This window comes from Aspergillus glaucus (genome assembly GCF_001890805.1).
Source record: "Aspergillus glaucus CBS 516.65 unplaced genomic scaffold ASPGLscaffold_11, whole genome shotgun sequence".
Taxonomy (NCBI): Eukaryota; Fungi; Ascomycota; class Eurotiomycetes; order Eurotiales; family Aspergillaceae; genus Aspergillus; species Aspergillus glaucus.
Window position 1 is genome coordinate 729,869 of NW_019170463.1, and position 26,380 is coordinate 756,248.

The following is a 26,380-nucleotide window of genomic DNA, read 5'->3' on the forward strand; positions in this document are numbered from 1 at the left end:
TACATCCACATCAACACCACCAAATGCAGGAAGCTTCTTGGAAACGGAATGTGCACGAGTCATGTATAGCGTGAGAGCAACCTTTGATGTCACTTCCTCACGGTGCCTATAGCATAAGCATAACTTCCCATCAGCACTCGCTAACCCACGGGGTGCGGCCGTGGTGAGGAGGGTAGTAGAAGTCATAGCCCTCAATTCCATAGAGGAAGCTCTTCAAAAGCGGATCGCCATCCTAGCTTCTACCAGCTCACGCAGCATCTCCAAGTCACTAAGCCACATGAAGGCCCTCGTCTTGGAATGACATGTTCTGATTTTAATGTTCTTTGATATCTCCTAGATTAGGTGCCCCCGAACCGGACCCAACGATTCGGGGGCACTTATAGTTGTAGTCAAATCCGTCTTCGAAGTCGTACGCTGGATGGTAGGCATGAGGACTGTATGTAGTAGAGAGTAGCTCTAGCTTTGGTCGTCATAGCGGTGCTTAGCTATATAGCCCAGTAACTGGGAACCCATAATCATTTTACCCGGACATAAGGGGTTTCGAAAGAAATCGTCGGCAAAGCATAATGCTTCGGTGGCTTCTGTAGTTTTTTTTTTTTTTTTTTTTTTTCACGTATGTTGACGTGTAATGTATTTTGCTATGTTTGGTGATTCAATGAGAGATGTTTATCTCCCGTTCATAGATAGATAATTAAGTCTGTTAGATCATTGACAAGGTTTGGTGCAGGGTTGGATAATGATTGAGATATCGTAAATGGGGTTTATTCAACAGAACAGAAGGCTTTCCTCAGCGAGGGCAACATACTCTTCTGAGCCAGCTTAATGGTAAGTGAATGGATAGTCAGTTAATGTATATGGACCTCTATGCTATTGAGAGAGAGAGAGAGAGAGAGAGAGAGAGAGAGAGAGAGAGAGACCTTTCCGGCTGACTGGAGTGACAGGTAGCTGCTATACAGGAAGGGATTCATTGAGGCAAGACTATCTAGTTGTTATTGATTCAGAGCTTAACCTGCTGTGTGGGAAGCAGAGAGGGGAGGCCCAGTGTTGAATGCGATATATACCACGTGACCTGCATGACTTGCATAAGTGATTCCCCATAAACGCTTGTGGTGCAGCGACAAGATTCTACAGAGAGCTAAGAACTACCCGACATCTTATTCAGTCCGTGACAGGCAGAATGCAGTCGAATAGCCTCATAGTTGCCGCATTTGGTACGCCGAGTCATGTACGACACGTGATTTCTAAATGGGGAGTGGCTGTTCAGCGCAGTGAGGCGCTAAAAAGCGTTGGAGGTTTAATATACGAATGTCTCAGTGTTTAATTATAGCTAAACTGTGGCTGATGCGACCCTAACACGAGTACGACGGAAAAGTGGTAGCCTGCGTCATGGTTATTCATAAACTCTGGTGTATTCAATGGTGACTCTTCTCTTTTTCTCTGTGTCAACCACCCTACTCTAATATCAAATTCTTACTCTTTTCTCTGTATATACAGTCTATTGCAATTTGGCGTGAAACATCAATAAAAAAGGGGACTCGACGATCACCGCCAGGTCTGTGCATTATTGTGATTCCCCCCTAAAAAAGAAAGCGTCTGCGCTGTCGGTGGGAGCTCTAGTAATAATTTTCTTTTTCTCTTTTCCCCTTCTTTTTCCTTCTCTCTTCTCTGGTTATTTTTCTCTCTATTTAACACATACGCTCTTTTTAATCGGTGGCATTGCTGAGTTTAGTTTGTGGTTGTTTCTCGCCCGCCGCCACACTCCGTGCTCTCTCAGCCGCGTTGCTCCTGTCATTCTCTCATTCTTCTTTCTCTCCTTCATCTTCCAACTTCTACTTCTTTTTTTTCTCTCTCTCTCTCCCCTTTTTATTCCTGATTTCATCGCTGAATTTCTTCCTGCGATTTAATTAGTTGGATATTTTATTCTCGTCCGGTCGACTACCCTCGATCGGTCATCGGAAGAAACGGACTCGCGACGACCGAACTTCGTTTCTTCTTCTCTTTTCATTTCTCTTAAAAGCGATTCTATAGACCAAACCTAATAATCATAATGAGTGTAAGTCATTCCGCTCATTTCTACTTGATCGTTGCTCACTCTGCAGTACCAGAACCTCGAAGGTGGCCAAGGTGGTTACGGTCAATACAACCCCTACGGTGCCGCTGCGCAACCCAACCCCTACGCTCAGGGTAACGCCATGGAGCAGGGCAACGGAAATTATGGTGCGTCGATGTCTCGAGACAACAAGCGACTCTGGAAGATAGTCTAACAGCAGCAGAAATGAACCAGGTGCAACCCGGCGGCGGAACCACCGGCATCCTGAACAAGTGCAAGGAAATCAACGACGGAATCGGTGATCTGCGCGCCAAGCGCGAAGGTCAACTCTCTGCCGCCCAGAACGCCTTGTTGGACTCGAGCACTGAAAAGGAGGACCAAACTGCCCGCCAGACCCTCGACTACATCGAAGACGAGATCAACAACGGTTTCCGCTACCTGCGCGACCTTCTCAAGCGCATCAAACAGACCCCCGGTTCCGGTGACGCCCGCGTCCAGACTCAGATCGATGTCACCAGTCGCAACCTGCGTCGCGAAATCGAGCAGTACCAGCGCGCTCAGTCGGACTTCCAGAAGCGTTTGCGCGAGCAAGTTCGTCGCCGCTATGAGATTGCCAACCCCGAGGCCACTCCGGAGGAGCTTGACCAGGGTGTTGACAACGTTTTAATGGGTCAAGAGCAGAGCTTCCAGGTGGGTACACTACACAGACGTGTAACCAATGATGCTAATTGTTATAGGTTGCCGGTACACGATCCCGTCAAGCCAACGATGCCCGTCGCGGCGCGTTGGAACGATCTGCAGCCATTCGCAAGATTGAGCAGGATATGATCGAACTCGGTCGTCTGTACCAGGAAATCGCCGAACTGGTGCATATGCAGGAACCCCAAGTGGAGCAGATCCACCACGGCGCCGAGGATGTCGTGGGTAATGTGCAGAATGCCAACACTCAAATCGACTCGGCCATCTCCAGCGCGCGCAAAGCCCGGAAGTGGAAGTGGTACGCTCTGCTCATCGTCAGTAAGTAGCGCCCTTTACCTGGTCAAAAGAGGTCTGGTGCTAACGTCTGCAGTTCTCATTATTGCCATTGTTGTCGGTGTTGCTGTCGGTGTCACCCAGAGTGGCAAGTAGACGCGTCGTTTCTCGTTCTTTGTTCTGGTTTTTAGACTTTGATCAGAATTGGGATCATGCTATTTTATTCCCCGACTTTTGGTCATTGATTGCTTGTTTTTTATTGTATGCTTTTTATTCTGATACTCCCTCTTGTGTATCTTTGCTTGTTTCGGGCAGGGTTATATGATCAATTTACCGAGTACAACTCCCTGTCTATTCTCTCGTTTGATTTTTGCTTTAAAATACTCTACTCTGTCGCATCTCCTAGTTCTGTTTGCGTTGTGCTGTATAGTTAGCCATGGCGATGATGTTCTCGTACATGGCTGGACACGCATGATGCTCCTGCATGTACATATTAGACTTGCTCGCTATACTAATACATATCTAATAATGCTGTTATCTGTGAATCTATCCCTGCTTCTGCTCTTCCTCCGGTGTCCTCGTCTTGAGCTGTAGTGCATGAACCCCGCCTTCCTGGCTCATCTCGTCTTTCAGTAGAGCGTAAACCATGCGGTGTCGTGCGGCTTGCATCTTCGATTGGAAGGCTGGGGATGTAATCGTTACACTATTTTCGCAATTAACCTCCAATCTCATTCAAATCAAGTGTTGAGCGTAGACGAACTGGAAATGCGTCTCTCTAGACGTCGACCCCTGCATCGCGGCGTGGTGCGCGTGGAGATGCGAGTCGTTGCGGATGAGGAGAGTTGAGGGGGTCAGGGAGGTCGTTAACTATTTGCCATCGCATTAGTATCTGTAGATAGTAGTGGTTGATGAGCGGGGGAATGCAGGAGGGGACCTTTTCGCGAATGATGTCCTCGAGGGGGGTAGCGGAGGAGGACATTGTTCGGGTTGGTATTGTCGATGATACTGTCGAGAACAGAGGGCGACGGAGGGAGGAGAGAGAGGATCGGAGATACATTGAGATGTTTATTAACGAGATGTAGTGAGTGGTTGTATTAGTCCTGCGAGATGGAGAAATTATCCATGCGGGACTCCCGGCTGACATTAACTCCGCATTCACCTAACTATCGATAAATTCATGTTCTCTACAAAACTAACAACAGCAAGCATGCCCTCACAAACCCTCCTCTCCCTTTCATGGGGAATTCGTCGACTAAATGCCAATCGCATCGCCTCATATTCATATCCATATCTAACCGCGACACCTACACTCCGAACGCGAACGTTGTCGACCCTCCCGAACATCCGCCTCTTCCGCGCTCTTCAGAACCACGATCCAACCTCACAAGCTGTGATCCATAGTGCTTCGTCGCGGTCGTTTACATATGGGAATTTACTCGCGGATGTACTTGCGGTGAAGGAGAAACTAAGGATAAAGAGTGGCAGTGGCTCGTTGGCAGGCGAAAGGGTTGCATTTTTGGCGGAGAATAGCTATGACTACGTAGGTATTTCTCCCTACACCACCAGTTAATGGATATGGATTGTGCATATTGGAATAATTGAGTTGATATTGGGATAGTAACGCTCCTCTCGATCCTGGCGCACGATGCCATCGCCCTCCCCCTCTCACCTGGGTTCCCCGTCGGGGAATTAAAGTATATCATGGATAACTCCGGCGCAAGCGTCCTTCTCGCTACAGAGCGGTATGCGGATAAAGCGCGCGAAGTTCTAGGTGCTGGACTAGATAAGCAACCTGTCCTGGATGTCAGGGAGAAGATTCTCCGTGGAGGGAGCGTTTCGGAGAAGGTATCGCTGGAGGAGTTTGGGCAGGGCGTGAAGGGGGGGATGATGCTTTATACGTCTGGGACTACGAATCGGCCGGTATGCCTCCCCCCTGCCATTGTCAGTTAATGGGGGATGATGTTGGCTAATTCGAGCAGAAAGGAGTCTTGATACCCCAATCCGCGCTCACAGCGCAGGCTGAGTCCCTGATACAGGCGTGGAAGTATACCCCCAACGACAGGTTACTACATCTACTCCCCCTGCACCACATCCATGGCACCGTCAACGCAATCGTCACACCAGTACTATCCGGCTCCTCAATCGAATTCATGTACCCCTTCAACCCAACAACCGTCTGGAGCCGCCTGGCCGCCCCATACCTCCCAGACACCAACACCACCAACACCAACGAAACCAGCGCTAACACCAGCGCCAACACCAGCGCCAACAAAGCCAAAATAACCTTCCTAACCGCCGTCCCCACAATCTACACAAAGCTCCTCTCCACATTCCCCTCCCTGCCACGCGAAACCCAATCCGCGGCCCGCACAGCTATTTCCCCCGAAACCCTACGCCTGAATATCTCCGGCTCCGCGGCCCTCCCGACACCTATCAAGCAAGCATGGAAGGATCTTAGTGCAGGAAATGTACTGCTGGAGCGGTATGGGATGACGGAGGTTGGAATGGCGATTAGTTGCGGCCTTGATTTCACGGATCGTGTTGATGGGAGTGTGGGGTGGGCGTTACCCTCCGTCGAGGCTCGCCTGGTCGATACAGATACCAACGAGGTAATCAAACCAGGCGAGGAAATCGACCCCATCACCGGACGCGAACGGGAAGGTGAAATCCAACTCCGAGGACCGTGTCTGTTCAAAGAATACTGGGGCAATGAACCCGCTACCACGGAAGCTTTCGTCACCGACCACGACAGTCCGGAAAAGGGGAAGTGGTTCAAAACCGGCGATGTCGCTGCGAGACGGGAGATTAGTACCGCTGGAAAAGGTGGTAGTGGGGAGTGGGCAAGGGGACCTATGTATTTCATTCTGGGCCGGCGGAGTGTTGATATTATCAAGACTGGTGGTGAGAAAGTTAGTGCGTTGGAGGTTGAGAGGGAGTTGCTTTCTCTGTATGTCCCTGTCCTACTCACCCTTCACTTATATAACTATGTCAAGGACAAGAACATGCGTATGCTAATATGACGATGACAGCCCCCAGATAACCGAAACCGCCGTCCTGGCCCTCCCCAGCGAGCAATGGGGCCAGAAAGTCGCTGCCGTCGTGGTATTGCATCCTGATGCTGAAACATCAGGGAAGAAAGGAAAATGGGGGATTATGGATATGAGGCGGGCGTTGAAGGATCGGTTGGCGGCGTATAAGATTCCGGTGGAGATGAGGGTTGTGGATGCGATTCCGAGAAATGCGATGGGGAAGGGTAAGTTTTTCTACTCTGGATTTGATTTGGAGATGCGTTTTACTGGTGTTTGGGTAGATTATGGGGCTAATGATGAATGCAGTTAATAAGAAGATGTTGGTCAGGGAGGTTTTTGGTTGATTGATATTGAGATTGAGAGTGAAGACCAGGGGAAACAAAATGTTTTTATGTATCGTTATTGTATAGTAGGAGTGTATTTGTACTATAATACAGTCTATCGTTAATCATACATTTTATACACATCAAAGTTCAAACAGAGTCATATCCAATTTACACAGGGCAGTGATCAAGCCCACTCACCAACCCTCGTAAACCCAACCCCCGCCTCAACCCCTTCCATAACAACAACCCCCCTCCCCAAATCCACCTCCCTAATCCTCGCCTCCACCGTACTCAAAATCCCCATCTCCCCCACCTCCTCCGCAACACCCGACTCCTCCTTAAACATAACCAAGCACTTAATCCCCAGACTAGTGATCGTGCCTGCGTAGCCCTGGACATATCCTGTCCCTGTTAATGCGGCCTGGGAGAGCGGTTTGTGCAGGATGCAAGTGAATGTTTCTGGGAGGGTGCATTCGGCAAAGTAGAAGGCGCGGAAGAGCAGGTGGGTCGCCCAGTGTTGGGCTGAGGCTTTGGAGACGTCGCGGATGCGGGTGCGCAGCCAGCGCGTGCGGTGGAGGTAGGTTTCTATGGAGTCGTGCGTGTAGGGGAGAGTTGTTGTGAGGTCCGCGGAAGGGGTGGTTGCGGCGGAGCGCAGGGCGGCTTCGATTTGGTAGTGTGCGAGGAGGTCGGAGTATCTACGGAGAGGGCTTGTTGACTTGACGTATGCGTCTAGACCTAGGGTTGTGTGGTGCAGAGGCGTCGATGAGGAGATACCCCGTGGCGCGGCGATGCTCAGCCACGACTCGCCCCCGTACTCGTGCATGTTGGTATTCGTGAGCGGTGCGTACTCCGGATGATACCAGGTGCCGTCGAAGACAGCTGGGATGTTGCGCTCTGCGCACCAGCGGCCGGAAACCCAGCAGGCGAGGTTCATGAGCAGGGAGATGAGGTTTCGTTTTGTGAGGTCGGGAACTTCGTGGGGATTGTTATCCTGTGGGCGGAGTTGGATGATCGGGTCGCCGAGGATGTATTTCCCTGCTGTGGTGCTGCGCATGTTGTAGGGTTTGAAAGGGGCGGAGCCGGCGCTGATGGTGATGGGGGTGTCTGGGGAGAAGGGAAAGTCCATGGCGCCGTTTTTGAGGCGGTAGGCTGAGCGGAAGGCGAGCATGAGGTCGCGCATTGTGTGGAAGGTTTGTTCGTCGGAGGGGGTGAGGGTGTTTTGGATGTTTTCGCGGGTGGGTTGCGTGGTGAGGGCTCCGCCCACTGTTAGGGGCGGTTGGGGTGGTGATTCGGGTTCGAAGAGGGTGCGGAGCTTGTCGTGGGTTATGTAGATTACGTCTCCGGCTGTGCCGTTGCGGACGTCTGTTTCTAGGACTTCGCCTTGGCGGTTCATTCTTGCGCTGAAGGTGAGTGTTGGACGGCCTGGGGCGAGGGAGAAGTTCTTGTGTGTCAGGGCTGGTGGGAGCATGGGATAGGTGCGTTCTGGCGTGTAGAGAGTCTGGTTGCGCATGGCAGCGTACTTCATAATCACATTGTCGTGCGAGATGAAGGCCGACGGATTGGCTACGTGCACGCGAATCCAGAATTCGTCATTTGAGCCAGGAACCGGCTCCAGAGAAACACCATCGTCGATTTCCTGTGCGTCCACATCGTCAACGCAGTAGATAGGCAGCTCACCCCAGTCCGTCCGCAAGTCCTGCATGGTGTCTATCATTCCTTCTGTCTGGAGTCTGCGGGATTCCATCCGCACTCCCTTCAGCAATTTGTCATTCCGGCTGGAGATCCCGTGCCCCGGAAGACCCAGGGCAAGGTCGAGCAGACGCATATTCTCCCAAGGAGACACCACGCCCAGTTCTTGCAGGAACAGCGGTGCCGTCGCAGCGTCCACTTCCAGCCCACCGTACATCCCGGTAGTGCGGATGATGTGCGAGCCTGACGACCTCAGCGAACCAATCGTCATGCGCCTTGGCGGGATGCACCATAACTGCAGAAACTCGATGATTTTGCGGTCAAATTGATTGAATTTCTCGGTAGCAACCTCCCGATACACCATCGGATTTTCATCCTGCTCTGGTTCGAAACGTTGAGATGTAGGCCCCACGTTTGCCATCTTCGTCGGCGATCGGACTTTTCGACTGAGTTGGATGAGACGACGCGCCTTCTGAGCGAAGTCCTGCATCGGGTGACCCTTCAGATTTGGCGTATCTTCACCCATTGTAGACCGAACGAGCATTTCCTGGTGTTCATGAACCCATGTCGTAACTGTTTGCAATGTCCTGGCGATCCTTTTCGGCTGCACGAGGTAGTAATCCGAGAACACAAAGCTGCGATCATTCTGGATGAGGAATGAATTCCGGGTAGCAGCACGGTGAACAGCAAACAGAATCACATCATCCAGCTCATCTTGCTTCATGTCCAGCGCCTTGATAGCCAATTCTTCAATCGTGTACCCGACGCTGTCTTCCTCATCAGCCACGAGGTCGTGGATGTCATCCAACCGACTCGAATTTTCACCATAGAAATCCAGAATCTGATTGCTAAACGAGGTCATTCTTTGCAAGAGATGAGCACCCAATGCCCGTGGCACGCCTCCTTCGATGCTTGACTGCAACTCCTGACTCAGTTCTGCGACAGCGTCGGGGAAGTATGCAAGCAGTGGTTCCATGTCTTCCGGCTCAGCGAAGCCCTTGAGCACATAGTCAAGATCTCTGTGGAATCCAATGCGCCATTTTCCTCTCTCAGTATAGAACTGTTGTTGTTTCTGAACCGATCGCACGTAGATGCCAAAGGTCAAGCTTCCGTCGGTGCTGCCGAAGTCAGTACCTTATTCCCAGATTGCTGATCCGGACACTTACGAGTGCAACGCAACAAGATCTCCCGGCTCCAGGAATTCATCAATACCCTCGCCTTCATCGCCAATGTTGGAAAAGTCTACCGGCTCTGCGTCCGAGGACTGTAACTCATCGATGCTCGCACCATCGGCCTCCCGGTTATCGTTCAACATATTGCCCCTCCACCGGGACGACGTCGCATCCTCCGGTTCTCGAACCGGATCGAGGAGATTCGGATTCTGTTTCTGCCATTTTACCAGATAGTCCCGGATGTCTCTGTTCGCCTCGAATTCGTTCTTCAACTGGATTTCTTCGATCGATGCCGTTTGTTTTGCGAGGTCTTGTATTGTGGCGAAACTCTAAATTGCGTTAGCTATCCATCACTTCATACAGACGTACAAAGACATACCTGATATGTATTGCTGAACGCTCGTTGCGAGTTCGCCTGAGAGTTCGAGCGGCGGCAAATCGCCGGACGGCCAGAGACAACTCTGACAGAGGAAATGGCTGCCCGGCTGGCTGCACGAGCACAGCCATAACCTCCGTCCGGAAGTTTCTGAAAAATTCTAGCTCTCGACAACGCCAACGACATCCTGAACCTCCACCAGGAAAGAAAAGAAGAATTGCCGCCGCTGGTCTACTATCAGCGAAATTTTGTATACTGCCGGCATATAGGCCACCGCCTAGGCGGTGTCTCTCTCATGGTCACAGAATCTCAAAAGGGAAATCCCAAGTTTCCTCCAGAGTGCGAAGTACAGCAAACACACATGGACTGCTTGCTTTCTGATGCTTTGTGGGTTTCCAATTGATTTACTGTCATTCGGGTAGAAGGCAGAGGCATTCAATTGTCAATACCTACAGTGCGCAATTCCGCTATGTCCAGAACACTGCAGTCCTCCGTTTTCGTTCTCGTTCTCGCATCAAGCAAGCCAATTCATGAAATCTTCAAATTTAGGGCGGAACATGAATGTCTAGTGGACTTGTCTTTCCATCCTTCATGTGGCGAGATAACAAGCCCCTTTTCAGATAACACCGGTCCACATTCGTCTATTGAGTTCGTTCTCGTGTATCGCCATATCCATCTCGTCCGGGACATTTCTCTGGGATACCATGGTCCAGTCTTCTTACGGCAATTTATCGCGGCGTGCTCCGAATTCTCCGTACGAGGATGATTTTCCCAGTGAATACGGTGTGGGTAGGACTCAACATCGGCCCCGTCTTAGATTGGAAATTCCCGGCAAAGCACCAAATATGGAATGCTGATTGCTACGGTTCTGACCATTCATCTTTGCGATTGATTCAAGTTCTTTACTGCTCATACAGACTCCTCCGAAGTGCGTAATTCAGCCATATGCGGGGTGCATATCGCAGCTATCCTCGGTTGTTGTGCAATCTCATGTGATGGCTTACCTCCTACAGTAACATCGCAGAATTAACGTCCTGGCTGTTGAAGCACTGCTTATCATTGCTTTTTCAGTCCAAGCGAGATATCCTTTCGAAGCCGTTAGCCAGGGGCTGCATAGCATTTACTCTGTACTGTTTTGTTTCAGAGCGACTTGGCCTTATCCACTTTTCTTCGGTTAGCAAGTCTAACTCTCGCTTGGGCATTCATAGAACTCTAGGTAAATCACCGGAAACACCCCCTTTACATCTTTAAACATAATTTGACTATGCGGATAGAGAAACAACGGCATCAATTTTCATTCTGAATGGCAATTACTTCAACATAGATATATCCCACTGTGGAATTCATCCCAAAGTGAATTCTGCAGACCGTATTCACAGTCCACAGGATCGTCCAAACCCAAATGGTGCTAACTTGGCGCTTGGGCTATCATTCGGATCTGAATATACCTCGGATTGGGCTCCGGGCCGTTGACAAACACCAACCCCAGATCGTCGTGATGATGCAAAATCAATCTCGGTTCGAGCATTTATCGGATTTTGGTTGCTTTTTATGGCAAACCCCTAACTATCACTAGTCCCCTCGTCTGGGGTATTAATATACAAGTGTGACTCGCTGGAGATAATTGTACAAGCATCGTTTGATCTACTTCCCCAAACACCATGAGTTTCAAAGGGTGGCGTGCACTCGCCACACTCTCCCTGGCCCTAGCCCCGCTAGCGGCAGCCGACATCTGCTCCAAGCTGGAAACTGAGAATATCGAGATCGAGCAGTCTCCGTCTTTGGACTATACTACTGAGTTGCACGACTACTGGTCACTTGCCTGTGGTGACCTCAAGCCAACATGCATTGTCTATCCGTCCAGTGCTCAAGAAGTGGCCACGATTGTCAAGGAATTGCATCAAACGAATGACTTTTTCGCTGTGAAGTCTGGAGGACACATGCCGAATACTGGATTTGCTAGTGTTCAGGATGGTGTCCTCATCTCGACCAAGAATCTCAACCAGGTCGTGTATCACGATGATGACCAGACAGCTGACATCGGACCTGGTCTCTCGTGGGAAGATGCGCAAAAGGGCTTGGACGGAACCGGTCGAACAATTGTCGGTGGACGTATGGGAGGTGTTGGTATTGGAGGATATATGCTCGGAGGCGGATTGAGCTTCCTCAGTTCGCAGTATGGCTGGGCTGCCAACAACGTGGTTGACTTCGAGGTGGTCCTCGCCAATGGCACTGTTGTCCATGCTACCGAGAAGGAGAATTCCGGTAAGTCCACGGTCATCTTTGGTGAAGAATATATCTAACGAATATAGACCTCTTCCTTGCCTTGAAGGGCGGCGGCAGCAGCTTCGGAATCGTCACGAACTACCAAATGAAGACGCATCCCCAGGACCACAAGGTCTGGGGAGGAAACTACTTCTTCACAGCCGACAAAACCTCCGAACTCCTCGAAGCCGTCCATGACTTCACAGCAAACTACCCCGACGACAAGGCCGCCATCATCCTGACAGCCGACCACACCCCCATCCTCAACACATGGATTATGTTCCTCTTCTACGACGGCGAGTCTCCACCAGACGACGTCTTTGAAAAGTTCAAGGCCATTGGTCCAACAGACGCCACCAAGACCTGGGACTCCTACTACGACCTGCTCAAGAAAAACGACATCTTCATCCTGAAGGGCCAGCGGTACGTGATCGGCACTGAGACCACGCCCCTCCCCAGCAAGGATGCCGCATCCGACGTGTTCCAGACCTTCTACGACCATTGGATGAACGTCACCAACAACGTCCTAGACGTCCCGAACGTAATCGCCTCCATGGCCTTCCAACCAATGCCTCGTACTATCACCAAAAAGGCCAAGGAATTGGGCGGCGTAAGCACCCTTAGACCCCGTTTACCAATAAGACCACTACTAACAGCAAAATCACAGGACTTGATCGACTTCCCCACCGACCAAGACTACATCATCCTCGAACTCGACTTCTCTTACTCCTTCGCCTCCAGCGACGCCAAGATCGACGGCACGCACCAGCAACTCTACAATGGCCTCGACCAGATTATCTCCAACTACGTCGACGAGGGCGTGTTGCCTGATGTATATCGTCCGCTGTTCATGAACGACGCATATCATCGGCAAGATTACTGGGGACGGTTGCGCACGGCGGATACAGCGAGGGAAACGAGGGAGAGATATGATCCGGAGGGATTCTTGCAGAAGAGGACGAGTGGTGGGTTTAGGTTGAAGTAATTGGGTATACGTGCTCTGTAGGAGTAATAATGTCTATTGAATAATAGTTAAGCTAAGGTACTTATAATGTGATATGTGGTGATTTACGTGGGATAGTTAGCGCCGGTTGTATATCTCTACCGCGGTCCTGGATCCACGACACCAATATATAATAACATTGCAGCTCTACTATACCCATACCCATAAATATCCACAAAGCTAAAGATACAACAAGCGACAAGCGACAAATCAAGTCTCAGATCGCATAAAGTTAACGACATCATTGGCGCTGAACATCCCGGGGAATAATAAAGGTCTTTCCAAGCGCCGGGGTTGTGGAGCGCCCTTGTTCTATTTTTGCTTTTCTTTATAGACTTTGTTTTTGCATTCTATTTCATGAAGAGAAGAAAGGGAATAGAGAGGTCTAGATGAGTCTGGCGCCGGGTGGTGGTCTAGACCGGTATGCACATCTGGATGTGTATGTGTATGGCACGGAGTATAAAGTCTTGCTTTGCGCCCACAAGATCGATAGAAACAGATACTCTGGGATAAGTTTCCTGAATAATAGTACAGACAAAATGCACGCCCTCCGAGCAACATTCCAAATCGCACGCATCTTCCAGTCCTGCGCGCTGATTGCCGTCATCGGCCTGGCGGCCAACTTCATCGCAGAGATTGTCAAGATTAACGCGAAACCGCCGAGCATTTTGATTGGGACTATTACTGTGGTATGTATGCATTCGTAACCGGTTATATTCAAGGTGACAATGGCTGACTATATGAGTGAAGACTTCCATCGCCGTGCTATACTGCATCCTGACATCCATTATCCTTCTGGATAATGTCCTGCCCTTATTATACTGTGCGGTTATTGATACACTTCTTATGACGGCGTTAATCGTCGTCGCGGTAATTATCGGACGACCATTCTCGTATCTCCAATGCGCGGGTATTCCCTCGCTCATGCGACGAGACGATGATACATCAGCGTATGCATTTGCGACGCGGTTGAGCGAGTATCTAAGCAACTTGAACGGCGGAAAGGTCGACTATGGAAGTTGGATCGGAATATCGAGGGAAGTATGTTTGGAGGCCAAGTCGATTTGGGGGTTGAGTATTGGGTTATGGTGAGTCCCCTTCCCCTCTCCATCAGAATGAGCTAACTGGTACTCTGTACAGTGTGTTATTCTTCTTCTCAGCAGCCTGCAGTGGATATCTCTGGCGCATGAAGAAAAAGGCCGCGACTGGGGTAGAGAAATTGGACGGATAGTCGCACTGCACCGTATCGCATGATTGTCTTTCCATTGTTGTATCGTAATCAATCACCCCGAACTAACCGGGGGAATAATCGCAACCTCATCTCCAGCCTGAATCACCCTTCCTTCACTTTGATATTGTTCCGCCTCTTCAACATCTACATATTCATCACCAACACTCACACCACAGCTTTGCAGGACCTTTTCGCGAATGCCCGGGTATCGCGACTCGAGGGTGTCGAAGAGTTGGGCTAGTGGGAGGGGCGCAGGGAGGGCTTCGGTGTTTTTGTTGGCGTAGGAGGAGGCGGTGGAGAAGTAGTGGATTTGGAAGGTTGCCATTGTGGTTGTAGTTGTATGATGTTGAGTCGTGGTGGTGGTGGGAGAGTTGGTAGAGGTGAAGTGGGATGATAGTGCGGGGTCAGGTGATATTGATTCGACGGACATGAAATGAGCCATTTTTTTATATCCAGGTATTATCCTATATGACCCTACATATAATTGTTTACGCATAATTTGTTTATTTTTTGCTTACAAGATTCAACCCTGCATATTCAGCTGTGACTGCAATTGACCACTGATTAGCTACCCCGACACTTCCACACACACACGTGACACATCCAACCTTCACCTCTCACTCTCATACCAAACCTCGATGTTTCTATCCCAAACTCTTGAAACCAGCCTCAATAATTATAGTATCTGCACACGCAATGGATCCATACTCAGAACGCAGTGCATCTCCGAGCTCGGAGATAATATAATATCTACTGCCTATCAGTTACCCGATTGGATATACCTCAGGATAAGCTCTTTTCCCTAACAACAGCACATCGGGCGGGATTGCCCTACACAGCAGACTCATCGAAGTATGGAAACACTATCCACGGTTAAACTTCGTCTAAATCAGGGGCGCGACGTGTGAAGATGACGACGTTGAGCTTTATTCCAGGGGCCGGAGAGTCTATATAACTTTATTTCCTTCGCTGTCTTCTTTCCGTTTTCTATCAACCAACAGTCACTCTTTTGACTTTGCATGAAGATGCGCGTCTCTCGTTCAACTCTCGCGGCTGCAGCTGCTTCTACGCTCCCTTTGGCTGCTCAAGCCGCCTCCCTGCAGTCCGTTTGCACTACTTCCAATGTGAAGAACGCCCTCCCTCTCGATGTGGCTGAAGGCATCGAACTCGATTCCTCGTCTGTCACCACCAATGTGGTCACCAACTACTCCGTCTCTGACGAGAACTACTTCCCCGACGCTACTTTTGACTTTTGTAACGTGACGCTCGCCTACTCGCACGCCGGCAAGGATGACCGCGTCCTGCTGGAGGTCTGGCTGCCCACGCCGGACAAGTTCCAGAACCGCTGGTTGTCGACCGGTGGTGGTGGTTTCGCCATTAACAGCCAGGAGAGCTCGCTCCCTGGTGGTGTTATGTATGGAGCTGCGGCTGGTCAGACCGATGCTGGATTTGGGAGTTTCTCGAACCAGCTGACCTCGGTGACCCCGATTGCGAACGGCACCAATAACCTGGATGCCATTTACATGTTCGGATACCAGGCTATTCACGAGCTGGGTGTCATTGGCAAGGCGTTCACGCGCAACTTCTTCTCTGTCGCGGAAAAGTCCAAGGTCTACTCTTACTACCAGGGTTGCTCCGAGGGTGGTCGTGATGGTTGGTCCCAGGCACAGCGGTTCGCCGAGGACCTGGACGGTGTCATCATCGGTGCCCCCGCCATCCGCTACGGCCAGCAGCAGGTGAACCACCTGTTCCCCGACGTGGTCGAGCATACCATGGGCTACTACCCACCCACCTGCGAGCTGGAGAAGATCGTCAACCTGACCATCGCCGCATGCGACGGCCTAGACGGCAAGAAGGACGGCGTCGTCTCCCGCACCGACCTCTGCAAGCTGCACTTCAACGTCAACTCGACCATCGGTAAGCCCTACTCCTGCACCGCCTCCTCCAGCACCGAAATGCTCCGCAAGCGCACCAGCACCACCAGCACCGTCCCCGCGCAGAACGGCACCATCTCCGCCAAGGGCGCCGCCGCTGCAGCAAAGATACTCGACGGCCTGAAAGACTCCCAAGGCCGCCGCGCCTACTTCTGGTACCAGCCCTCGGCCGGCTTCGACGACGCCGACGCCCAGTACAACTACGACACGGGCAAGTGGGAACTCTCCATCAACTCCCTCAGCGGCGAATGGGTCGCCCGCTTCCTCAACCTCGAACAAGCAGACAACATCTACTCCCTCGACAACGTCACCTACGACACCCTCATCCAGTGGATGGAACTCGGCTGGAACCGCTACGGAGACGTCCTGCAGACCACAAACCCGGACCTAACACCCTTCCAACAAGCCGGCGGCAAGATCCTGCACTACCATGGTGAATCGGACAATTCCATTCCCCCAGCCTCGTCAGTGCACTACCACGAGTCCGTCCGCAAGATCATGTACCCCAACCTCAACTTCGACGACAGCAACAAGGCTCTCGCAGACTGGTACCAACTGTACCTCGTCCCCGGCGCCGCGCACTGCTCGCCCAGTACCTCGCAGCCCAACGGTCCCTTCCCGCAGACTAACATGGCTGTTATGATCGACTGGGTTGAGAAGGGGAATGCCCCGTCTACGCTGAATGCTACTGTGCTTAGCGGCGATCATAAGGGTGAGAACGGCGAGCTTTGCGCTTGGCCGCAGCGGCCGTTGTGGAAGAATGGGGAGATGCAGTGTGTTTTTGATCAGGAGAGCTTTGAGACGTGGCAGTATGAGTTTGATGCTTATAAGCTGCCTTTGTACTAGGCCTGTATTATAGATTATAGTGTACAGTAGTGTATAGTGATTAGCCCAGCACCTCCTGATCTATACGACATTGAATAAAACAAATTGCTTGTCAAGACTCCGTACAGATGCATTGATACCTAGTAATCAGAACTTTTATAAAGCACAACCTAATAATACACTACTAGGGAATCTATAAGAAACCCTTCGGACCCCCCCAAGACCCCTTAACCAACGCCGAATAATAAACCCAGGGGAAAAAGTCCTTCTTCAGATGATAAAACGCCCTCCGCGGCTCAATCTGATCCCACCCAAACCACTCATTAAACGACTCCTTCGGCACATTCCCATACTTGAACTCCGCAAGCAACACCTTTCCGTACTCCGTCGTAATCGGACAAGATGTGTATCCATCGTACCCCTCAGCCGCAGAACCAACATCAACCTCCTTACCCTCGAGAGCCTGGGTAAGGCCGCGGACGAGCACTGGCGCTTGGGCTGTTACGGCGGCAGCGGTTTTGGAGGTGGGCAGGCTGGAGGCGTCGCCGGCGGACCAGACGTTGGGGAATGTCTTGTGGCGGGTGGTGTTGTCGTTGACGTCGACGAAGCCGGCTTCGTTGGCGAGGGGGGAGTTTTTGATGAAGCCGTAGGGGCCCATTTTGGGGACGACGTGCAGCAGGTCGAATTTCTTCTGGACTTGCTCCTTTCCGTTGACGGAGAAGGTAGCCGTATTGCCGTTGACGGCGACAAGGTCGTGCGTGAAGAGTCCTTCGACACCGCGCTCCTTGCGCAGTTCCTCGAGTTTAGCACTGTACTTCGGCACACCGAACATACCCGGCAGCGCCGTCGCGAAGCTAATATTAATCGACGACGAACCAGGGTTGGTAGGGTTATACAGTCCCCGCTGCTTCCAGTGATCCAGCGCAAGCCACATAATCTTCTGCGGCGCGCCAGCACATTTCATCACGCCAGCGGGCTGCGTAAACAGCGCCTTGCCCTTCTCCATCTTCTGAATCGTGCCAAACACCTTATCCACAGTATCATATCCGTAAATCGACGAGACGAGCGAGTCCTTCTCCGCGAGCGCCTCGGGAAGGCCCTTGATCTTATCATAGTCGATGCTAATACCGGGCACAACGACGAGCTGCTCGTAGTTCACTTTATCCCCGTTCGCCAGCGTAACGACATTCTCCTTCGGCGCGAAAGAACCAACACTACCCCGGTACAGCTTGAGCTTCGGATCAAGCAGACTCTGCAACGGCCGACGCAGCTCCTGTTTCGTCTTCAACCCACCGCCAACAAGCGTCCACCCGGGCTGATAATGGTGCCATTCCGAGGGGTCGACGATGGCAATGTCGTCTTGTGTGAATTTGCCCGTGTCGAGGAGTTGGTGGCTGATGGAGAGCCCCGCGGTGCCGCCGCCGATAACCACGACTTTGTGGTTTTTGGCTGCGCTGGTGACGGGGGATTGTGTTGTGGCGGTTGCGAAAGATCGGATTGTGCGTGCGGCTGTGGCCGTGCGTGCTGCGCGACTACAGAGCATCATTTTGCTGGGGAGTTTATGGGTTTGGCGGTGGTGGTGTGATGGTCGGGGGAAAATCGAGGTGCTAAATATTGTTTGGATCGCCGTTCTCGGCGGGGATGGGATCACGTGACTTTTATACGGTCTTTCGGTCTCTATCTAGAAGCCCTAGGGATTTATTCTTTTCGTTTGATCCCCGAAGGGCGAGAAGGATGATCTACTCTCCGTTTTCAATGATAAATTTGTATATTGAGAGGTGTGGATTTGGGTCCTTGGAGTATAAGTTTATCTGACCCTAAGACCTAAGTATTCCTTGACAAGTCACGGCGGGCTTGTTTGCCTCTCTGTATTTAGGTGTCGATTTGCATTGAGAGCTCCAACATGGAAAACTGAACATCATATGCGTGTTTTTAGTTAGTCCTGGATTTATCCCTTCTTATTATTTGTGATATTAACCCGGTGACAAGGAGAGAGGGCACACGCTCATCGAGTGATATAGTCCAGTCTTTCTCTAGAACCATGAAGGGAATACAGTGAATAGAGGCTATACCAAATGGAGCCTCACTTACAGTGAATCAGGAGCTAAATAGTTATTCCTACCTCTTGACCACATCCTCACCTTTTCTAACGCCATGACGAAACACACAAGTTCATGTTGTTCTCCATACCATACCTCGTGAGGATTCAATATGCCAAAGGAGCACCGAAATGCTATAGACCTATCATATGGCTACGATATAGCATATGGAAAACGAACTTGGTAATCTAGTGGGCCATTTATCGAGTTGCTAGACACCATTTCTCCTCCAACAGACAGCACTCGCCCCCGCGAAAGCCATATACAAGGCTTGGAAGGGTGTTTCTAAACCATTACGGCGTCGCCTTTGGAAGCTTTAATTGAGATCATTTATAGGGCTATGAGCCCCTTCTGTCTTCCTCTGAGGACGGAGTGCCGTCTTGCTTCCGTGCATGATTGACGACGCAAGCTACTGCCAGCTATCGTTAACTCCCGGACGCCAGCAACTTCTCCGAATTGAGGATACAAGTGATACTCATAGCGGATTCTTCTCTCAATAATGGATCAACCCGAAGGAACTGGCCAAACCTGCTTTCGAGCAAAGGAATGCTCCCCTAACTTTGTCACATACTAGATTCAAGTAGTATGTCAACAAAATATGCGAGACCTATTTTTATTCGATGGCTCGAGAGTCATTTTATATCCCAAGACACGGGATACCCCCAACAGCAATGGAGTCCAAAGATTTCCAATTATGGAGAACAGCATTGTACAACAGACACTAGCGATGGGCATTGGTCCGTCTCAGCTGTTACCAAGAACTAACCATACCTCCAATCTGACAGTGTGGTATTTAACTCAGTTCAGTGCTCGCACTCGCTCGCCGATTCTATGGTGCCATGGGCTAACTAACTGGCAATTTACCAACTTGAAGCTTGGTAATGATTATAGTGCTGGTACACCGCACACGCTATATTGTCAAAAAGCGAGCTGACTTGTTCAACACGCGAGTAACAACCTCCTCTTTCGATTACCGCTGTGCCGTCCCTCGTTCATCAAAACTCCACATGCTATTCGTACACTCGCTGCACTAACAGCACGTTCCAGAAGCTACTAATATAATCTCCTGCTGCATTAAACGGCCTGGACGGTTTCCGAACGGATCTCCGTCCAGTATACAAACAAAACATTTTATTTGCTCTGTTTAATTCCGTCTAGTCCCAGCTACGACCCAGCAATGGAATTTGTGTTTTCGGGATTTGAGAACCTGAGCAGCCCAGAAGAATTCGACATGGGTGTTGTTTTATCTTGTCTTGCTTGACTGTGGCTCTGCCTATGTCTCGAAGCATGTGGCTACGACTGTAATCGACGGCCATACATCTACTTACATATGACCTGGCCTGGCAATGGCACGCGGTTAATGAAGCGCAACCCGCATGCACGTATTGCGAACATGCTCAATCGCATACTACGATTAGCAATACAACGTGACCTTTCCGAGAACCTATATGAACGGAGCTCAATGAAGCCAAGCCAAAAGTGTCCCTCCGTGATTGTGTGTTTTGCTCCTCTGACCCAGTCTATTCTGGAATCAACTGCCATGGATACCAAAACAAGTTCCCCAGTGATATGGTGCGCTATGAAATCAGCAGAGGGAGGTGGCAGCGTAGCTCGCCTCTGGCGCCGTTACGTGCGGACCTTCGTCCAGATCATGATCTGATAGCATCCTATTCAAACACGAGATACTCGAGATAACGAACGTATGAACAACCAGTGCAGGTGGCACATATCATTCCGTACATGGCACATGGCTGCGTCGATCGATGCCGCTTCACCAGTTGACTAGTCATGAATTGCCAAGCGCGTGTTTTGGGCGATTGATTGGTTCTGTTCTGGAGGTATGAAGACGGTATAGCATGAATTGGACTTTGATTATTTGTTAGACTTCTATTATATGGCTATGACATAGTCACTCGAATCTACACAATAGTGTATTCGCATTCGCCTTGCATCACTCATCCACTACTCTGTACAATACAACTAGGCCATCTCCCTGAACGCCCCCACCAAATCCTCCCTCAAATCCTCCCAATTCTCCAACCCAACGCTAATTCTCAACAACCTTCTATCAACCGTTGGATCAGACATAGCCCGCCACTCAATCAACGTCTCGACACCGCCCAGACTCGTCGCGTGCTGCAAGAACGAGAGTTTACTAGGCAGTCGTCTTGCCTGGTCTTCTTTCTTCATGACGATGGAGAATACAGGTCCGAAGCCGTTGGGCATTTGTTTGCGGACGAATGGCTCCGACTGGAGACTGGCGTGGTAGACCGACTCGAGGTTTGCTTGGACGGCGGCTTCGTCGCTGTTTGGGGCGGGGTTGGATGTGTTTAGGGCGTTTTGTAGCCAGGTGACTAGTTTGGTTGCGTTTTGACTCTGGCGTTGGACGCGGACTTCTAAGGTTCGGAGACTGCGGACGCCGAGCCAGCCTTCCATGTTACCCATTACGCTGCCTAGGTATAAGCGGTCCTTGCGCAATTGGAGGGCCCAGTCTTCATTTTTTGTGGCGATCACTCCGCAGAGCATGTCGCTGTGTCCACCGAAGTATTTGGTACCGGAGTGCATCACCAGATCCGTGCCCCATGCAAACGGATCCTGCAGGTTGGGCGGCGCAAAGGTACTGTCCACCATCAAGTATGCTCCACGAGAATGCGCCTTCTTCGCATATGCTTCGATATCGAACGCCGTGCCGTGGGGATTCACCGGAGTCTCGAGAAGGATGAGGTCACCGGATTGCAATTCCTCCGCTGGGCAGTCGAGACTCAATTCCTTCAGCCCCGTCAATCGGCTAAACATCTCGATCACACCGTGACAACCATGGTATCCAGCGCCAATGGAGACCCGTTTGGGGTTCAGCAACACTAGTACGGCGTGCAGAGCGGACAATCCAGACGAGTAACTGATAGCGTGACCGTGGAGCAGCGATGAGACGATGAACTCGAAACGGGTGTAGTTAGGAGCGGAAAGGCGGGAGTAAATATGAGTGTGGGGATCTTCGTTATACTAGACAAGTCAGCGTCAACCCTAGGACAAGAAAGCTAATGGCCTACATTTTCCGCGTCCGCGACAGGCACAAGATCCTCGGGATTGTCGGGATACCGGAACGTGGTAGCAACGTGCAGCGGAGGGGCCACATCAGTGACCACATTCACCGGGTCATCGGCGTGCAGCGAGAGCGTAGACGGACCGGCGTGTTCAAGTGAAGAATGCATTGCGACGTTGAGGGATAACAATTGAGACGTGCAATTGAGGAAGGTGGGCGTTTTTGATCACGTCACGCGTGGGGACTTGAGGGGTTGCCACGTGACTGACCCCAGAAACAAACATCGGCTTATCAATCCCGATCACCGGCGGAGAGATCCCATTCTCGATGGTTCGCGGACAGATCCAGGGACGGCAGCTTGGAATTTTGCGCGGTCTGTATTGTCAGTAGAGTAACTCCCATCTAGATGAGGCAGACATACCACTTTCAGAATCAAAGGCAATCGAGATATCATCATGCTCAATGGGGTATTCCGGCATATCCAAGCAAACGAAATCCGCAGACGCATCATCATCTTTCCTAGGCAAGGCGAATTTGGCATCGACAAAGCGGATCCAGAACTTGCCAGAGCGCATGAAGCTCTCCATGTTGTCCGTACCCTTGAGGACCCAGTTCATGCATTTGCCGTGCGGGAAATCATTGAAGAATGCCAACAGCTGGAAGACCTTTTCTTGCCGGACAATCTGAACTCGGGTAAGACCTGCTTCCCACTTTTTGTGAATTGGCACCACCATTCGACGGCGAGAGATCATGAACGATGTAGCGATGCTGTCGTATAGTACTCTGAACCCAGTCACGGCAGCTTCGAAATCATGCAGAGCTAGCAAAGTTAGTAAATGTAACCCAAAAACAGTAAGGTACTAACATACCAGCCAACGAGGCAAAATCAAACCGTCGAATCATCGGCTTGACCATTGCCGCCTGCAGAAAATCGCTCAGGCTACCAGGCATTTCAGGACGGACGAGGTTTTCGGCAACCGAAAGAGTCAAATCTTGCTGTGCAGGGCGGTACAAGCTCAACCCCGTTCTGTTGTTCACATCCAGGCCCAGCTTCAGTTCGCCAGGACCCAAGTTGATTCGATCCGTAACAGACCCCCATTCGCTAGTGATGAGAGCCCGCAGGTGCTCCGAAAGGATAGTCGGGCCATACTGGTGGTCCACCATACCAGGCTGCTGGTCAATCACAATAACAGTCCCGGCCGAGAATTGAAGATGGATAATTGCTGCTCGACCACTGACTCTGTCATATGGCTGTTCAATAGAAAACGCGCGAATGGGCACATCCGAAGTCTTAAGCTCGTTCTGCTTAGCGAGCACACCCAGAAGCAACGAATGCATCATTGTACGCTCCTGGACGTCGTGGAACGTCATCAACATCGACCGGGTCCTGCCCTCCTCTGTGACCTTGAGTACGAAAGCAGGCGCGCCGTCTTCACCGCGCAACAGACCGAACACTACGGGACTTCCGTATCCTAGGATATGACGAGCGTTGCTGAGGACCTTCACCTTGGGACTGGTAAGCACAGTAACCCGGAATCCTTGGTGGATACTCCGCGTGCCGGTGCCTTCGGTAACAGTAGTCGTTCGCTCAAACAACCGCATCCGACATCGCTCGATGGGCTCCGCGGGGAAGGCCTTGGGCATGCCGGGATCCATGTACTGGAAAACCTTGAGGGTACTTTCGAAAATCACCCTTTCACCCGCCTCGGGCTTCAGACTCTCCTCCGTCTTCGTGGTGTACTTGACGATATTCCAGATCATCTTGAAATCAGCCTCTTGGAACATGACATCTAGTTCGAAACCACGGGGCAACCGGACCCGCATGGAGTTCGTGCGAACTTGCCATTCCACATCGTCCCACGTGGGACCCTTCTTCCGATCCGACTGGATCATCACGTTGACCAATTCACTCTGACTGTTGATGGCGGCAAAAACGTACCAGTCGCTGCGCTCGCGGAGAATGGATAACGCGCAGGGAATCGCATATTGCTGAGTGTCGTCTTCCGCGGAGCTCACGTATACGTCGACAAACATCGTTCCGTAACTGAAATGACGAGGGGTGTCACTAAGAGGCAGCATCGTAAACATACTAGGGCTATCTCCCGAACGATCCACCAACATGGACCGAGAAGCGGCCCCCGAAAGGACGGCAGACACATCAGGGGCAAAGAATGGGTATCGCAGCCAGACACTGCTCTCGAGATCATCAGCGGGCTCGAGAGCTTCGGACGCGACGATTTTGGCGAGAATGTTATTTTTCTTGATCGACATGGCCAGCGAGCGCAGGTGATTGAGAATTCCCTGGTGCAAGCCGAGAACATCGGCCATCTGCTTGTCGCCCGTGCTCATGACGACTTCTTGTAACGCGTCGACGCTCGATGCGCCATACCGAGTGAGCTCCTCGTGCTGGGTGAAAATGGCCTCGTTGATCCACAGGGATTTGCCCAGGTCCAGGACTGCTTGTCGCGCGTCAATCGTCGAGCCGCCTCCGGGGCTAGTGGGTCCACGAGACCGAGCGTAGGCTTCGAGTGCCTTACGCCCTTGTAGGAACCACCACACAGCAGCCCTCATCCATTCCGCCAAAGACGTCTCCATGAGGGGCTTGACACTCTCTGCCGACGTTCTAAACAAACTGGTGTAGCGTGCCACATATTGTTGGAACTCGACAAACGCAGCATCACCAACCTGATTGGCAATCGCTCGCATCGAGATGCGCGGCGCCTGTGGTTGGTACGGGGCTGCATTGCTGTCCCGGGTGGTGGGACGGCCTTCGTGAGTGTCTCGGGTAGTGGGACGACCTTCGTGAGTGTCACGGGTGGTGGGGCGACTACTGGTTTCGCTGGGTGAATCGTCGTCCATCTTGGGCTGTGCCTTGACGGCTTTTGTCGGTGTGCGGTGCAGGATTCCAGCGTTCGCGGGCTTGATCCCAAACGGAAGCGTAGGTTCCTTGTGGACCGGAGGCTCTGGAGGCACGCTGTCGGATCCCTGACTGGGAGGGCCTTGAAGGGCATTGTTGGCTGGCGGAGTCGGGTCTATGGCGGAGAAGGGCGGTGTTTCGTAGAGAGAACCGACGCTGGCGGGCGAGCCTGGTCGTTGCTCGCTTGCAGGTGGTACGTCCTCTTCGGCCAAGGAGGGAGGATCGTCTTGGAAAGGAGGGTCGTCTTGGAGGCGAGTCTGCAAGGCACGGCCTTCTTCTAACTGCATCTTTTGACGGACACGCTGGGCAAACGAATTGGAGTCTGGCGATGCTCGGAAGGATAGACGAGATCCACGATCGCCCAAACTGAGCGTCACGAGGAAATCCGCATCTTGAGGGTTTTGCAAGAGGGGCGGTTTGCTATCTGGGATGGTTCTGGCTACATCATGCGGATTTGGACCAACGGTTGATGTATCGACTCGCAACTGGGGCGTTCCCTCTCTGTGGGGTACCGGTTCCGGTGGAGCAGGGACGTGGCTGGGTTGGGGCACACTCTGACTCTGGCTTTGGCTCCGGGCGCGCTTGCGCTGTATCGAGACTTCAATGGTGGGAACATCAGACTCATCACCACCCTCTCCAATCAATTCAGGCGTTGCCATGGTGAATGACACCTTCAAACCTTGACGGGCAGGATTCTTCTTTTTGGGTGGCATCATAGTGTAATTGGCAGAGTCGCCGGCTGCCGAGGCATTGATGACCTCTTGTGGTGAGGGCCATTTCGAAGCGGTGGAACGGGGAGTCGCAGCTGCGGACGAGCCTTGGGATTGAGATGCGGAGCGGTTTGGGCCCAAGAAAGCCTCGACTTGCTGGTCGGTAGAGGATCTGTTCCCTTTATCCCTGTTGAAGAATTTTTCTTTCCAAAGAGACCTCTTTCCGGCAGGCTTGCTCTCGGAGGTAGTAGTAGTAGTAGTATTACTAGCCAAGAAGGCAAAGGGGTCGTCACCAGCCATGTTTACTCCCGGAACTAACAACCAAGCAAGATGCAATATGAAAATTCAGCAGATGGATAGACACGCGACGAATATGTATGCAGGGGAACCGGTCCTCATCCACAAGTACAATATTCCGGCCGGGCCAAAATGACGCGAAGCGCTGGGAGCTTTTGCCCGCAAAGAGAGGGATCGACAGGGGGGGGGGAGTATCGAAGTTGTGGAGGTAAAAGGCACGAGCGTTTTATTATGACGAAATGACGATGCTCTTATCCGTCAAAGACAAGTCAATTGAAACAGACAAAGAGAAAGAGGCTGTGCTGGAGTTCGGGGGAAGATCGGGAGAGAAGGTCGTGGTCGTCGTGGTCGTCGTCTCGGGGAAGGGATGTGGTTGTTTTGGCGGGGTGAGTGGGAGTCGTCCGGGGGCACTGTGAATACTGAGATATCAACAGTGAGCAGG

The 26,380-nt window shown here is 51.5% G+C and overlaps 11 protein-coding genes across 11 annotated transcripts; 5 read left to right on the plus strand and 6 right to left on the minus strand.

The window, feature by feature from the left end:
- Nucleotides 1–1,908: 1,908 nt before the first annotated feature.
- ASPGLDRAFT_371704 (syntaxin) lies at nucleotides 1,909–3,209 on the plus strand. Its single transcript, XM_022544786.1, has 4 exons — nucleotides 1,909–2,051; nucleotides 2,106–2,217; nucleotides 2,274–2,740; nucleotides 2,788–3,209. The coding sequence occupies exons 2-4, from the start codon at nucleotides 2,193–2,195 to the stop codon at nucleotides 3,073–3,075; spliced, it is 780 nt and encodes a 259-aa protein (XP_022400696.1). The 5' UTR covers nucleotides 1,909–2,051; nucleotides 2,106–2,192; the 3' UTR covers nucleotides 3,076–3,209.
- A 359-nt stretch (nucleotides 3,210–3,568) lies between these two features.
- Nucleotides 3,569–4,001, minus strand: ASPGLDRAFT_58394 (BolA family protein; the record flags this gene model as incomplete). Its single annotated transcript, XM_022548314.1, has 3 exons — nucleotides 3,569–3,725; nucleotides 3,783–3,889; nucleotides 3,957–4,001. The coding sequence occupies 3 exons, from the start codon at nucleotides 3,999–4,001 to the stop codon at nucleotides 3,569–3,571; spliced, it is 309 nt and encodes a 102-aa protein (XP_022400697.1).
- Nucleotides 4,002–4,229: 228 nt separating this feature from the next.
- On the plus strand, nucleotides 4,230–6,395 carry ASPGLDRAFT_36001 (acyl-CoA synthetase; the record flags this gene model as incomplete). The annotated part of the gene is made up of 5 exons (XM_022544632.1): nucleotides 4,230–4,566; nucleotides 4,641–4,942; nucleotides 5,002–5,969; nucleotides 6,052–6,275; nucleotides 6,358–6,395. 5 exons carry the CDS (start codon nucleotides 4,230–4,232, stop codon nucleotides 6,393–6,395), a joined length of 1,869 nt encoding a protein of 622 aa, XP_022400698.1.
- Nucleotides 6,396–6,561: 166 nt separating this feature from the next.
- ASPGLDRAFT_66920 (exoribonuclease II) lies at nucleotides 6,562–9,800 on the minus strand (the record flags this gene model as incomplete). The annotated part of the gene is made up of 3 exons (XM_022549071.1): nucleotides 6,562–9,184; nucleotides 9,233–9,567; nucleotides 9,618–9,800. The coding sequence occupies 3 exons, from the start codon at nucleotides 9,798–9,800 to the stop codon at nucleotides 6,562–6,564; spliced, it is 3,141 nt and encodes a 1,046-aa protein (XP_022400699.1).
- Nucleotides 9,801–11,275: 1,475 nt separating this feature from the next.
- ASPGLDRAFT_36003 (FAD-binding oxidoreductase) lies at nucleotides 11,276–12,864 on the plus strand (the record flags this gene model as incomplete). Its single annotated transcript, XM_022544633.1, has 3 exons — nucleotides 11,276–11,879; nucleotides 11,927–12,489; nucleotides 12,547–12,864. 3 exons carry the CDS (start codon nucleotides 11,276–11,278, stop codon nucleotides 12,862–12,864), a joined length of 1,485 nt encoding a protein of 494 aa, XP_022400700.1.
- A 527-nt stretch (nucleotides 12,865–13,391) lies between these two features.
- Nucleotides 13,392–14,275, plus strand: ASPGLDRAFT_47724 (uncharacterized protein). Its single transcript, XM_022546738.1, has 3 exons — nucleotides 13,392–13,571; nucleotides 13,633–13,970; nucleotides 14,023–14,275. The coding sequence occupies exons 1-3, from the start codon at nucleotides 13,422–13,424 to the stop codon at nucleotides 14,111–14,113; spliced, it is 579 nt and encodes a 192-aa protein (XP_022400701.1). The 5' UTR covers nucleotides 13,392–13,421; the 3' UTR covers nucleotides 14,114–14,275.
- Nucleotides 13,876–14,605, minus strand: ASPGLDRAFT_47726 (MoaD/ThiS family protein). The gene has a single exon (XM_022546739.1). It carries the CDS (start codon nucleotides 14,553–14,555, stop codon nucleotides 14,166–14,168), a length of 390 nt encoding a protein of 129 aa, XP_022400702.1. The 5' UTR covers nucleotides 14,556–14,605; the 3' UTR covers nucleotides 13,876–14,165.
- A 533-nt stretch (nucleotides 14,606–15,138) lies between these two features.
- On the plus strand, nucleotides 15,139–16,893 carry ASPGLDRAFT_26180 (putative tannase; the record flags this gene model as incomplete). Its single annotated transcript, XM_022543538.1, has 1 exon — nucleotides 15,139–16,893. One exon carries the CDS (start codon nucleotides 15,139–15,141, stop codon nucleotides 16,891–16,893), a length of 1,755 nt encoding a protein of 584 aa, XP_022400703.1.
- A 172-nt stretch (nucleotides 16,894–17,065) lies between these two features.
- Nucleotides 17,066–18,418, minus strand: ASPGLDRAFT_36007 (FAD/NAD(P)-binding oxidoreductase; the record flags this gene model as incomplete). Its single annotated transcript, XM_022544634.1, has 1 exon — nucleotides 17,066–18,418. The coding sequence occupies one exon, from the start codon at nucleotides 18,416–18,418 to the stop codon at nucleotides 17,066–17,068; it is 1,353 nt and encodes a 450-aa protein (XP_022400704.1).
- Nucleotides 18,419–20,951: 2,533 nt separating this feature from the next.
- Nucleotides 20,952–22,183, minus strand: ASPGLDRAFT_36008 (cystathionine gamma-synthase; the record flags this gene model as incomplete). Its single annotated transcript, XM_022544635.1, has 2 exons — nucleotides 20,952–21,974; nucleotides 22,022–22,183. The coding sequence occupies 2 exons, from the start codon at nucleotides 22,181–22,183 to the stop codon at nucleotides 20,952–20,954; spliced, it is 1,185 nt and encodes a 394-aa protein (XP_022400705.1).
- A 132-nt stretch (nucleotides 22,184–22,315) lies between these two features.
- Nucleotides 22,316–25,941, minus strand: ASPGLDRAFT_36009 (uncharacterized protein; the record flags this gene model as incomplete). Its single annotated transcript, XM_022544636.1, has 3 exons — nucleotides 22,316–22,389; nucleotides 22,436–22,834; nucleotides 22,884–25,941. The coding sequence occupies 3 exons, from the start codon at nucleotides 25,939–25,941 to the stop codon at nucleotides 22,316–22,318; spliced, it is 3,531 nt and encodes a 1,176-aa protein (XP_022400706.1).
- Between the last annotated feature and the right edge of the window lie 439 nt (nucleotides 25,942–26,380).